This window comes from Malus sylvestris, chromosome 17 (assembly GCF_916048215.2).
Source record: "Malus sylvestris chromosome 17, drMalSylv7.2, whole genome shotgun sequence".
NCBI lineage: Eukaryota > Viridiplantae > Streptophyta > Magnoliopsida > Rosales > Rosaceae > Malus > Malus sylvestris.
This window is the reverse complement of record NC_062276.1, coordinates 26,422,948-26,436,905: the sequence shown is the minus strand read 5'-3', so window position 1 is coordinate 26,436,905 and position 13,958 is coordinate 26,422,948. Positions and strand designations below refer to the sequence as shown.

At 37.1% G+C, this 13,958-nt stretch overlaps 3 protein-coding genes and 1 pseudogene across 3 annotated transcripts; 2 read left to right on the top strand and 2 right to left on the bottom strand.

The window, feature by feature from the left end:
- Nucleotides 1–399: 399 nt before the first annotated feature.
- On the top strand, nt 400–2,039 carry LOC126611629 (uncharacterized; annotated as a pseudogene).
- Nucleotides 2,040–2,059: 20 nt separating this feature from the next.
- LOC126611627 (uncharacterized) lies at nt 2,060–3,219 on the bottom strand. The gene has a single exon (XM_050279988.1). The coding sequence runs from the start codon at nt 3,043–3,045 to the stop codon at nt 2,440–2,442; it is 606 nt and encodes a 201-aa protein (XP_050135945.1). The 5' UTR covers nt 3,046–3,219; the 3' UTR covers nt 2,060–2,439.
- Nucleotides 3,220–7,388: 4,169 nt separating this feature from the next.
- On the top strand, nt 7,389–10,798 carry LOC126611622 (pentatricopeptide repeat-containing protein At4g02750-like). The gene has a single exon (XM_050279982.1). The coding sequence runs from the start codon at nt 7,909–7,911 to the stop codon at nt 10,627–10,629; it is 2,721 nt and encodes a 906-aa protein (XP_050135939.1). The 5' UTR covers nt 7,389–7,908; the 3' UTR covers nt 10,630–10,798.
- A 119-nt stretch (nt 10,799–10,917) lies between these two features.
- On the bottom strand, nt 10,918–13,083 carry LOC126611624 (amino acid transporter AVT6E). Its single transcript, XM_050279985.1, has one exon. It carries the CDS (start codon nt 12,858–12,860, stop codon nt 11,376–11,378), a length of 1,485 nt encoding a protein of 494 aa, XP_050135942.1. The 5' UTR covers nt 12,861–13,083; the 3' UTR covers nt 10,918–11,375.
- Nucleotides 13,084–13,958: the final 875 nt, after the last annotated feature.

Below are 13,958 nucleotides of genomic sequence, written 5' to 3'. Positions count from 1 at the left end.
TACATATTTCCTTGTTGAAATGCTATGACATGGCATACTTGGTTTTTACTGCCTTTGTGCATTGTTTTTACGTATATACATATGTATTACTATTTTCTGGGAAAATTATAAGGGTTTTACGGTGAGGGGTTATTATTTTTAGAAAGAGAAATGGTTTTGAAAAAGGGAACTTTAATGAAAAGCACCCGGTACTGTTCACTTTAACGAAAAACCACATTTTTACACTAAAAAGTCAATCTTGGTACTATTCACTTTACCCTTTATTTTGTCCTTATCATTAAAACTCAAAGTTTTCAAGCCATTTTCATTAGTTTTCCTTTTGGAAAACTTTGTTTTTGCCCACTCACATTTTCTGTTTTGCTCCCCTCCAGGTTCTAGTAGCAAAGTTTCTGTATCGACGAGGAATCTTGGCATATCCCAGTACAGGTGGCTTCCTATGATGGTATAATCCTTATCTTACCCTACTGTACTTTACTTAGGCTCTGACATCGCACACTCATGTACTTAGACACTTTTAGGTTTAAATTTATTCACAATTTTCACATCACTACATTTTATGGCTTCGTCACCTTCCAAGTGTCGGCCAGCACAGCTCAATTCGGAGTCCCAGTGGACATTCCAGGTCAGGGTGTGTCACCTCATGCAGGCTTCTAGAGTTTTCTCTACTAGCCACTTTTGAATCTCTATTGATTGGGCCACTTAGGACGGTATTTATTTTTCAGTTGAAACCCGTATGTATTTTTGTTATCTATCGTTTTTGTACTCGCTACAGAAAGAAACTATTACTCATGCAGTGGTTGCATCAATGTTGTTCTTTTTGTATGCTAGTTCTTTTTGTTTTATGTCTGTTTGGACTTTGTTTAATAAATTACTCTACCTTTGACCCAAAAAAAATGATAAGAAGCACAATTTTCAGTCATTGTATCTCAAAAGTTAAAAACAAATACCATTAGAGAGTCTGTAGCTCAAGTACTTAAACGCATTTATTCTGCGCATATGTTCGAATTCCCTAACCCAATACTGTAAACATAAATAATATAAAAATTATATATACTAAAGCACAATAGAAAAAACATCGTTCCTAAGCACAGTGAAAGGACATAAATACCCCCGTTTTTCTATTCAATTTTTTCTTTCTTTTTCTTACGTGCACAATGAAATGATGAAAACAGGTATGGTATACGTGTTGTTTTTCTACGTTTACGTGCTATCTACACTACAAACCCATCTTCGCCGTCCACCGGAAAACCCAAGAAATTGTGATCGTCGGCCGACACCCGACCTGCAACATCGTCTTGATTCTGCAAATTCCATCGTCAAATCCTTTCCGGCCCTTTTTCCCAAAAGCTCTCTTACCGATTGTTTCAACAACAGTGGCCACCACTCTTCCCCAAAGGTAAATTTCTCTTCTCTTTCTTGCATTCGGAATCTTCGAAATCCTTATCTACATCGTTGATTTCTGGAATTTCGATTCCACAGAAACATGGTTCTCTCTACAGCACTACCCATTTTCCACCAAAATCACATCTCAAACTCTTCCAATTTCAAACACGACATGCCGGCGAAGGTCAGTACCCCACGCATACCCTCTACCCGACTCTGTCTAATTAGTATCACTGAGATATATTTGATATAGGATTGAAGTGCGAAAAATGGGCTGGTTTGAATGCACTCATTTTAGTCTTTTTGTATCTGATAGAGCAGATGAAAATAGAGGGAAACAAAAATCTATCTCAGTTTTATTTATACATCCCCTTTTCGTTTTCTTATATGTACGAACTAACAACTCTTTTTTTTTTTTCAAAATTTGTAGGAACTAGCTGAAACCTTAAACCTCAACATAATGAAGGTGAAGATGAGCCGGAAACAGTGAAGTAGGAAAATCTAGATTCAGTAACATATTCATAGTCTATCTAAATATTTTGAATAATGAGCAGTTTAATGCTGTTAATCTTTTGATCACGGTAATATGTTGCTAATTTACCTTCTCAAACAACCGACATTTAAATATTGATATATAAAACTTATCTTATGTTAAATAGTATTATCTTTATCGGTGTTCTTAAAACTCGCAGCAAAGCGCGGACATTCATACTTGTAAAAACTATATGTGATGTGAAATGATGCTGTTGTTACAATAGGCTGCTTTGCACGCCTGACAAAATCATAGCTTTCACAAAGACACTAGATGCTTTGAATGATATTCAAAGATAGAGACAAGTGACATACAAAAAAACACAGGGGAGGCAATTTCGTTCCCTAACTAGACCCACCTAGGGAAAAAGCTAACCCAAAAACAAAAAATCTTGGTGGAAAGAACCCTAAAAACCCATCTCTCACCATTAAATTAATATCATAAATAAATAAAAAAAGGGAAAAAAATATTATAACCAAATTAGGAGAAATATTAAAATTCAAAAAAAATAAAAAATAAAAATTTCAAGTAGGTTTCAAGTCCTGGAACATAGTATCCCACCTGAACTCTTCAACTCCAGTACACCAATAACCATCATCATTTGCTTCATCACCATCCATCATCTTTTCCTCCTTCCGTAAATCATACACCACCGGACTCGAAAAGCTATCGACATGATGGGGTCCGGCGGAAACCACCAGAGGACTCCCATTTGTGAGCAGCAACCGGCTGCCTTGCTTGGCCGTGATCAACTTCTTGTTCCTCTTCAGCATGGCTCCTCTAAACCTTGTCCTGTAATTGCTTGGCCTTGTCACGAGCGCCAGCGCCGTTGAGTCCCGATCCCGGTGAATCCACGTGCGTATGTACTCGGATAAACACCTCTTAGTCCTCTTGATTGCCACCAAAAGCTTTCGCATCGGACGCGGAGTGTTCATGCCCTTTGCTTTTCTTGCAAGCTTGAGGATCTCTAGCCTGTGTTTGGCTATGGAAATTCCCATGCTTTGAAGAAATTCATGGTTAAAGTACATTATGTCCTCTTCTTCTAGCTCATTGTGAGCAAAAGCGAGGCCGTACTCGTACACAAGCGACGGCTCTAGGCCGGTTTTCGACAGCCATGAGAACCAATCCATGGATTCAAATGATGTAGGATGATCTAAAAAAAACTTGTGTAGTTTGTGCGTTAGGATTTGAGAATTGAGATGTAGCTATAGAGAGAGAGAGAGAGATGATATATATAAAGTAGGAGATGGAGTTTGTTGTGGTGACCTAGACTAACTTTTGGGGGTTTGATTTTTGCAATAGGGGATTGGTGGTTAGTTCAAATCTTGAGGGTGACTAAAGAAAAAAGTGTGGGGTTTGCGTGTCCATTATATCCTCCTCCAAAAGAATTGAAATCCTATCCGATTTCTGGGTCCAGAATTGACAGATCTTGAGATCTGGACCACTTATTTTAACCTTATGGTCTCGATTAGTCAATTTTACTGACCCACTCACATAAACTAAGGGTCTAAATCTCTCTCATTCTCTTGAACGATCTAAATTTATCGGTCCGTCGGCTTCGGACTGCGAAATTCAAAGAGGATGTGAATTACCTCCAAAATAGGTTAAAGGGAGTGAGAGCAAAGGGGTTCCATGTGGAATTGTAGTGCCATCAATCACGGCATGGGAACAAAATAGGGTGTGGAGTGGGACAATCCCATTACTTGTGTTTGTGCGTTTTTAGTTGGAAGAAAGTGGAATAAATATACTCTCCAATCCCAGAAATTGACAAGTGCTACCCTAGTTGTTGCAAGAGATAATGAAACTTCAGGGGAGAAATAAATGAGACTTTGGTTAAACCAAAAGTGAAGGCAACTCAATTAGCAATTGATATGATATCTAATTATATACACATGAATTGTATAATGATGAGTTTGAAGAAAGTAGGTTTCATCATAAAATTAATTGACAAGCGTGGTGTTGGAAGCGTGCAAAAGGTGCAGCAACACAAAGTCTCCAATTTTTAGGAGCTTCCAAAAAATTTCATCATCGTGACATGCACATATATTTTCTAATAAAAATTAATAAATTGTTTTTGCATGACGATTGAAATTTCTATAACCTGTTGGTCTGAATCAACAACCATACTTGTTTTTGAGTTGCATTACATTTACACGCATAGACCATTATTTTGGATTCTCCAACATCAAATAATGTGCTAGGGTAGGGAGTTGATAATGCTCGTACATAAATAAAATTCATCAACTAATTAAATGAGATACCATCGCATCAGTTGCAATTTACAAAGTTAGGATACATAAGTTTTGTTTTTTTTTGTTTTGAACAAACAATAATATTTCCAATTTAGGGGTGGGGGGTGGGCTAAGCCTTATAATGATCTCGCAATAATAATATGGTTCAACTTCATTTTTTGACGAAAATTGAATTTAAGACCTCTCACTTACAAACGAAGATGAATACTACTAAATTGTAGTATTAAGAGGTGGAGCAACTACGATAATTGTTTTCTTTTTCTCTTTTCATGGCCAAACACATTGCATGAGTGCAATATAATTTGGCCACCTAAAATGATTAAAAACATCTTTTGAAACCACCAATTTTATTTAATCATGCAAATTTCTAATTAATAAATTGAAGAATCCCCTAATCAAAGAAGTCAATTCCGAGGCTGGTTGTTGTGGCATTTGGTTACTGAAATCTTATATAAGCAATCTGTGACATGGGAATCTAGTGCAGATTGACTGTGATTAAGTATAAAGCTTTCTTCTTCTTTACTAAACTGGAGGAAGTAACAATGATTAACATGTTACTTAATCTTGCAGTATTTAATTATGCAGAAACCAATTATTCATAATTTTAGACGAATCTAGCATCTGAAAACGTTACAGAAGTGAGAAGGCAAATGCTTGAAAAAAATTAACTAATTATTCATAATTTTAGACGAATCTAGCATCTGAAAACGTTACAGAAGTGAGACGGCAAATGCTTGAAAAAAATTAATTAATTAATTGTGCAAGTTTATGGTAGTAGTTTTTTTCTGCCATCGTCAACTAATTGATTTCTAGCATTTTGTCATCTGGGACACTACTTTGCAAGGAGACAATTTTTTCATAGTTATGCCCTAACAACTTATGGAAATTTTTCTTTAATAAAAAATGATTTTTTGTTTGTTAGAGTATAGGTTTAATATTAAATTTCAATGTTTTATTTTTTTTTTTTATACAACGCTTATAATAAGGGATGAAAATTTTGGCTAGGAGCATACAGTGAGAGTCATAATAAATTGGTATCAACTCATCCACGAGAGTTAAAAGATCTCTCACTTAAAAGTAAAAAGATATACGCGTAACTTAAATCATTCCGGCTTGAAGTTGTTAGAATACTCCAGTACTAGTATTGAAAATAATCAATCTATCCCTAAAGTTTTGACAATAAAAATAATATTAGAAAGATATACATCTACGTTGTAGCTTGACTACTTCTACTTTAGCCTTCTAACTCTAAATATACAATAAACCAAGTCCTCATAAAGCCAATCTTAGTGTATAAGGCACCCAAAAAATCCCTAGTGCATCTTTAGGTCGGTCGGGTTGCTGCCTTTGAGAGATTTTGTTTTGACCGTCCTCCAATCTGCTACATGGCACTGCCCAATAAAAGGAAAGCCACTAATTATCCATTAATATAAAGTGTCTTCTTTCTTTTCATTCCATCAACTTTAAACTTAGACACATATGGGTGATATTTTAGTTTATTTATTAAAAGATTCAAAACTTATTTGTTGCTATTTAAAAGAAAGTGGGTTGTTTTCGTATACTGCTTTTAGTTTTTTACCCATTTTTTTTTATTATTAAAGTAACGAATATGAGTATACAAGAGTTTGTAAGAGCTAAAACGTATATGTTTAATATAAAGAGTCATGTCTAGTTTAGATGAAAAATTTATATATAGAGTTTTATAAATAAAAAGACTACTCAAAGATAATACCACACACAGATAATACTACATTTTAAATTAAATTCTCGTCTCTTCACTTATATGTGAAATATCAATTTCCAATTTTGAAATTTACGATTTAGTAGATAATTTATTTTCTCATTCCCTTAGTATAAATATATATTGTTGTATAAAAATAATAATATTTCTCTATATATAGTATATTTCACTAATTCATTTACTCTCCCTATTATATCCTCTCCTATTCATGCTTCATCAATGGCCAATCAATAAACAATTGGTACTCCTATTTGCCGTAATTGTTTTTAGTGGATTAGACATATCCTGTGAGATTTAAGGAGTTATAACTTGAAAATGTAGACGACTCTCACAACATGCATGTAAGGAGGCGTCTACAATTTTAGGACAACAACTATATTCCTCCTTGCTATACCGTTTTAGATATACTCAACTCCTTCGTATTAATTGTATTGTTTTATATTTGTACATGTCATTTGGTTATCATTTACTTGATTGAATTTAAATGAGTACTATAATAAATGTTTAATTAAAATTACTAACACATTGAAATTTAGCTCCAACAAATTGGCGCCTGCAAAATTACCCGTAGACATTTGTGCTTTGCGCCACAATTCACATGCCCCTATCAATTACAATTTAGACCAGAAGAGGTTCACGGGCCCTATTAAGTGGAGCACTATTTCCATGTGAAGAACAAATCTTCTTTTTGTTGATCTGCTTATTCTTCTTTATCTTTTATTCTTTTTGTTGATGATTAAAATTGGAGGTTTAGAAACAAACAAGTGACACGAAGGAAAGCAAAGCAAAGGTATCTCTAATTCTGATTTATATATATACAATTGTTGTGAGAGTTGAAGATGCAATCCAAATGACCGCCCCAACAAACAAGCCAAGATGCAATCCAAATGACCGCCCCAACAAACAATAATTAACAACATAATAAAATGCCGGCCTTTCGGTTATCATCACTTTGTCAACATAATCACACTAATAATACTTGTGTTCCCAATGGGGAATTTACATATTTCACATTTTGCACCTAACGTATGATCATCCTCTGAACTCTATAATTAGAATCGTTCAATTTCTTAATCTTCATATGAATTTTGTTCCTACAAAAAAAAAAATTGAATCGGAGATCGTTTTAGGCACTTAATGCATCAAACAAATGAACAGATCATCTTGAATATGTTACTCGATACTCACTCCATCAGTTTGTTCTATTTACATAGATGACTAAACGATCTTCGATTCAAATGATTTTTTTGCAGGGACGATCTTCAAATGAAGATTAAGAAGTTGAATAATTCCGATTATAAATTTATATAATAAATATACATTATTTGAAAGAAGCGGAATATATGCATCCCCATAAAGGAACTAGTACCGTCCATACTCAGTATGCATCCTTCTAACCTACTATACTATACGTGTGTGCATGCATGCATCTAACTGGGCAAGCAATTATCATTTAATTCTTTTGCTACAAGCGACGTTATTATTTAAACTAAACTAAAAGGAGAGAATGGGAAGGTTTGAATCTAAAATGTAAGAAGTTATAACGATGACTGTTGTCGTCCATGTCATTTGTGGCAGCGGTGATGGTGGAGTTGTGGATGTTCCTGAGGATGTCGTCCGTGGTGATGGACGGGTGCTTGTGATGGTTGTCGTCGTTGTCGGCTATGAAAGTGGAGAGGGAACATAGAGACGACCTTCTCTGAGGCATTTCCGAATACGTGGTTCCACATGTACACTTCGTTATTGAAAGCGTTGGGCCCACATGTACACTACATGAGCACATTATCAGAAATAACACAATGATTTAGCGCATTAATATTTATGGACGACATTGGTCGATTTTGTAATTTAAACTATCTTAATAGGGTGGATTAATTTCACAAAATATTTGTCATAAAAACTCTTTCGGTAAAATACCCATTTTTTTCTTTGCTTCCTTCGCAACCAAACTCGCTTCTGTTACCGTCGGGTTTAGGCTACAACGGCTCCAACTATGCTCAATGATGCATCGTCATTTATCTCACTTGCGTTCGCTCTCCACTCTCTCTTCCCCAACTTCACAAACCGGTCATCTCTTGCAATGCAACAAAGAAATCCACAGGCTCTCCCAACTCGGCCGATTAACAGATGCACGCCAGGTGTTTGAAAGAATGCCTCAACGAGACTCGGGCTCTTGGAACACTATGATTTCTGGGTACATCCAAAACGGGCATTTGAACAAAGCCCAAGAACTCTTTGATTCATTCCGAGATAAAAATGTGAGAACTTGGACCATTTTGCTATCCGGGTATGCGAAACATGGGCATGCGGGTGAAGCTCAAGCGGTGTTTGAGTCAATGCCTGAGCGTAATGTAGTTTCGTGGAATGCTATGATTACTGCTTATACACAAAATGGTTTGTTAAATAGTGCTAGGGACGTTTTTGATCAAATGCCTGAGAGAAATATAGTGTCATGGAATTCAATTATTACCGGGTACTGTCGTTGCGGTAGGATTAATGTAGCTCGTGAGCTTTTCGATCAAATGGAGGACAGGAACATTGCCTCTTGGATGGTTATGGTTTCTGGTTATGTTGAGATAGGTGAGTTTCATGAGGCTTTGATGGTTTTTTTGATGATGTTGAGGAGCAGTGTGAGGCCAGACCAGGCCATACTAGTTGCTGCCTTATCAGCTGTGATGAGGTTAGAAAAATTGGAGCTGATTGAGAGTTTAAGGGTACTGGCTTTGAAGACAGGGTGTGAGAGCAATGTGGTAGTGGACACGGCAATATTGAATGCTTATACAGCAAATGGAAGTTTGGAAGATGCGGAGAAGTTTTTCATGAGAATGCCACAAAGGAATGATTACTCATGTTCGACAATGATTGCTGCATTTTCGCGGTGTAGTAGGTTGGATGATGCCATTGCATTGTATGAGATAGACACTGAAAAAGGTGTCGGTACACAGACGGCGATGGTAACTGCCTATGCTCAGAATGGGAGGATTCACAAAGCAAGGCATATATTTGATAAAATTGGAAACCCTACTGTGGTTGCATGGAATGCTATGGTTGCAGGGTATGCCCAGAACAGAATGCTTGAAGAAGCAAAAGATATTTTTTCCAAAATCCCGGTACCAAATGCTGCTTCATGGGCAGCCCTGATTTCTGGGTTTGTCCAGAACGGACAAAGCAAAGAAGCTCTGGAGCTCTTTGCTGAGCTTCATAGATCAGGCACTGTACTGCCAAGTCATTCAAATTTCACCAGTGCTCTCTTTGCATGTGCAAATATCAACAATGTTGAGATGGGAAAACAAATACACTCGCTTGCTATTAAAACAAGGTACCAATTCAATTCATTCGTGGGAAATGGGTTGATATCAATGTATGCAAAGTGCAAAACCACATATATATCACAAGCTTCTAGGATAAAGAGAGTGAGAGACACCGTATCTTGGGTTTCAGAAAGTTGTACGTTGGATGATGCTCGAAAAGCTTTTGAACAAATGCCAAAACGGGATGTTGTGTCATGGTCTGCTATTATATCAGCTTATGAGCAAGCCGGGCAAGGAGATATTGCGTTCAAATTGTTCCTTGAAATGTTATCCAGGGGACTGAAACCAAACCAATCAACAATAACCAGCCTCCTCAGTGCTTGCGGGTACCTTGGTGCAACCAAGCTTGGGGAACAGATTCATGCCTTGATACACAAACTTGGACTGGATTCATGTTTGTTTGTGTGCAATGCTTTGATAACAATGTACTTCAAGTGTGGAAGCCCCAATGGCCTTTGTATCTTTCAAGAGATGCCTGATCGAGATATTGTCACTTGGAATGCTGTTTTGACCGGGTGTGCTCAAAACGGATCAGGCAAAGAAGCTGTTGAAGTTTTCAAACAAATGGAAACTACTGGGATTTCTCCGAATGAAATTAGTTTTGTAGCACTGTTATGCGCTTGTAGCCATGCTGGGTTAGTAGACGAAGGATGGGCTTATTTCAATTCCATGAGCCAACATTATGGGATTATGCCCTTGGTTTATCACTATACTTGTATGGTTGATCTCCTGGGTAGGGCAGGATTGCTTTCTGAATCTGAAGATCTCATTCAGAGCATGCCGATAGAACCAGATTCCGTGATTTGGGAAGCACTTCTTGGTGCCTGTAGGATCCATCGAAACACTGAACTTGGCCAGAGAACGGCTGAAAGGCTTTTCCAAATGGGAACACGGAGATCTGGAACCTATGTTTTATTATCAAATATGTATGCATCTAAAGGCATGTGGGAGAAAGTGCGGGAAGTAAGGGAAATGATGAAAGATAGGGGAGTGACCAAAGAACCCGGATTCAGTTGGATTCAGATCAAGAATAAGGTTCACTATTTTCTAATGGGGGATAAGGCACATGACAACATCAAAGAGATAAACCTGACAGTAAATGAGTTGCACAAACGCTTCCGAGCAACAGGTTATGTGCCGGATACTAGTTTTGTTCTTCATGATGTGGCAGAGGAGCAAAAAGAGGATGACCTTGTATACCACAGTGAGAAACTTGCTGTTGCATATGGAATCTTGCAGACACCAAATGGTAGTCCAATTCAGATTCTGAAGAACCTCCGAATATGCGGTGACTGCCATTCGTTTATGAAATTTGTCTCCAGTGTTGCCAAGCGCAAAATCATTCTCCGAGATGGAAATAGGTTCCACCATTTTGAAGATGGTTTGTGCTCTTGTGGTGATTATTGGTGACCTTGGTGGATGAGCATTCAGCAGAAACCTTGATTTATTCATATTTTTCTTTCTTCATACAGAATATTTATTAGATTAGGGATGTAACAGTGTTGGATTTCCTTCTTGTATATTAATACCTCGAGCTTTAATACTATCCGACAGGTTTGTTTACTGTCATTTTTCCGCCTATTGCATCTATTTAACGCAATCATTTTCACATATTCAACTCTAAGAACAGAGGCATCATTAGAAAAGAAAATAAGCCAAAGAAAAAATTCAGGACTCAATGTCCGAAAGCCAAACATATAAACGATGTTCGAAAATTTCCTTAAAAAAGCTGGTTGTTTACACATGGTATCATCCAAAAAAGGAGGAAAATATTGCTCATACTGTTACAATGGTGTTTAATGTTGTGGGGAGGGGAAGGAAGGGAACAAAAAGGATAAACAATTGTGTGAATACATTTGAATTAATCTTAACATAACCTACAAGTGGTAGCAAACATTCCACGAATTCTGAATCAACCTCCCAGAATCCCTCAGAACTCGGAAGTATACAAGAACATTATAACTGGAACAAGAGCGCATCCCCTTCAGCCTTGCCGAACGCATCTTCCCACCCTCTAACTTCCTGGCCAAGGATCCAATCGCACCGGTTTCATTTGACTGTTTGGATCAGACAGGCAGCATACCAGCAGGTATACAGGTAGTCTTCCCTGTGAAAATCTGTGCAAAGCAACAACACTCAAACCTTTATAACAAGGATCATTCAGATTTGCTTCTGAGACTATAAATATTGCCAATAATTCCAACAATGCTGACTGCTACTGCCATTACCAACATGAACCATGACAAGGTCTTTTCTACAACGCTCAAGCCTTCCCCTTTCCGACCTAACTTTAAAGCAATGAGGGAAGGAAATATAAACCCCAATGACACGGCAGTTGTTGCCCCTGTAAACTTAAATGCTGTCCAAATGTTGGGAATCACGGTAGATCCTAAATAAATAAGCCCCAGCAGAACCAGTGTCAATACAAAACATCTCTTCCTACTCTCCATGAGAGGAGGTGATCCCTCAAACACCAAGGCGTCCACTGTTTGCCTCAAGGAAAAATGGACAACAGGGAAAACAAGAAGCAAATGGAAAATGTACCCAACCCTGACAATATAATTCAGTGCTGAGCTGAAACGGATTCCAAGGTCTTTATCAAAGTTGGTCAGAATATCAGACTCTGTATCTTTCCCAAAGAGTAGATATCCTGCAATGGCTGTCAAAGAATAGATCACAATGCAAAGAACAGTTGTGATCCTTCCAACCCGATTCATCTTTTGAGGAGACCGGCCTTCAAGCTCATTGTATATAGGTTGAACATTAAAGTGACAAACATAAGCATTGGTCATGATAGGAATCACCACAAGCAAATCCAAGATTGCCTTGGTCGACCCAAAATCCGGTGACATCCTTGGAGAATCAATTTTCCCTTCAACAAGCTTAATAAACGCAATAGCGCAAGCAACTACAACAAACACAACTGCAAGAGCTACCGAAGCAGCTGAAGTCAAGCTCAAGGAGTCAATCTTCTCCAAGGCGCAAAGTGGTGCCAGACAAACCACCACCACAGCAAAAATCAGAAGCATTCGATGATCCCAAACCCCATGTCCTAACCATTGATCGAAAACCCCAATATGATGGAGTGAACCAGACATAACATCACCCATAATTATCAAATACACCACCAACACCCCTGCATTATTGATAATTATGCAGATCTCCGACAGAATCCTCCAGGGCCTACCCAGTGCACATTGAACAACCTCCCCATAAGACGATGCCTTACACAAAACCGAAAACCTCACCAACAATTCAACACTAATTTCTGACAAAATACCCATCAAAATTATCAAAACAAACCCCCAAACCAATCCAAGAACCTTCATGGTAGCAGGCAAAGCCATAATCCCAGCCCCAATGATCGATGTCGTGAGATTAAACACCGCCCCGGAGATTCCAGACCCATTATTAGACCCCTCAACAATTAAAGGATAACTACCAATATCGAAATCAAGATTATCATCGAAATCATCACCGCCATCATTCCCATTCAAATTCTTGGAATCTAGAAAGCTTTCCTCATCAAAATCCGATAATTTGGAATGGGATTTTGAAAGATTTTCTGGGTTTTCAGAATCATACTGCGATTGCAATTCCACGTACGACTTCTTAGGGATAGCTGAATAGTTGCTATCCATTGTAATAGGAACAAAGCAAGATAAAGATATCAAAGCAATTCAGATCTGAGAAAAGAAGAAGAAGATGCATGAAAAACTTACACAGAGAAATGGGGTTTCCGCATTCAGATTGGAAATGGAGAAAAGATTTGAGCTTTGTGATGTTTTCTCGGCGGTGATCTTTGCATCTCAAAAGGTCAACAACTTCCCTCTCCTTTGCGACCAATGGAAGATAGGCTTTGGGAGTAAATAAGGTTTTGCAATTGGCTGATTTTTAAAACGTGTACTTTTCGGCGCCGTGGATTTTGGATTTATATTTAATTTTCCTCCTACAAGGTCTAAAATATCGATATTTTCATCGAAATTTCCGTATTTTTAGACTACCAATATTTCCGATATAATCGATATTTTAGACATTGATAGGAACTCTATGTGGTATTAAGTCACTCATGGATCTTACCATGCAATGAATGAAGTGTAAAATATTGTACTAATTTATTATATATAAATGATTATGATATGTTTAAATTTCCTTCATTAATTACTACATATTTTCTACACTCACAATGTTTGGCAGCTCGCTATATAATCAACTTAAATCAGTTAAATCCATCATGCAATGCATTTCCTTTCAATTTTTTTGTGATAAACTAATAGATAATTGACTAAATAAACATCCTGCAAAGTTTCAATAAAAATTTCCAAGTTTTTCTTATAATTTCCGTGGTTTTTATTCAATTTTTATGGATATCGATAATATTCCGATATTTCCATCGAAATTTTCGTGTTTTTGGACTACCGATATTTCCGATATCATCGATATTTTATACACCCAATTGTCTTTTCTACCCACTCATTTTTGATAAAAAAATTAATTATAAATTTGCCCATTTGTAAAACGACAAATAAAAATTGTTATTTGTTGCAGTCTTATTAAATTAGGAATGTGATTATGTAAATCTTAGTGTATCTAGGGATATCTTTGAATATTTCCTTTAGTAGTTAATATCCAATTAGAGCTGTAATCCTAAAATGGTAAGGAAAAATAAAGGCACAATGGGATAGAATAGAACACACCTCATAATTACACATCTCTCTCTTCTCTCTCTATGTGCCGCA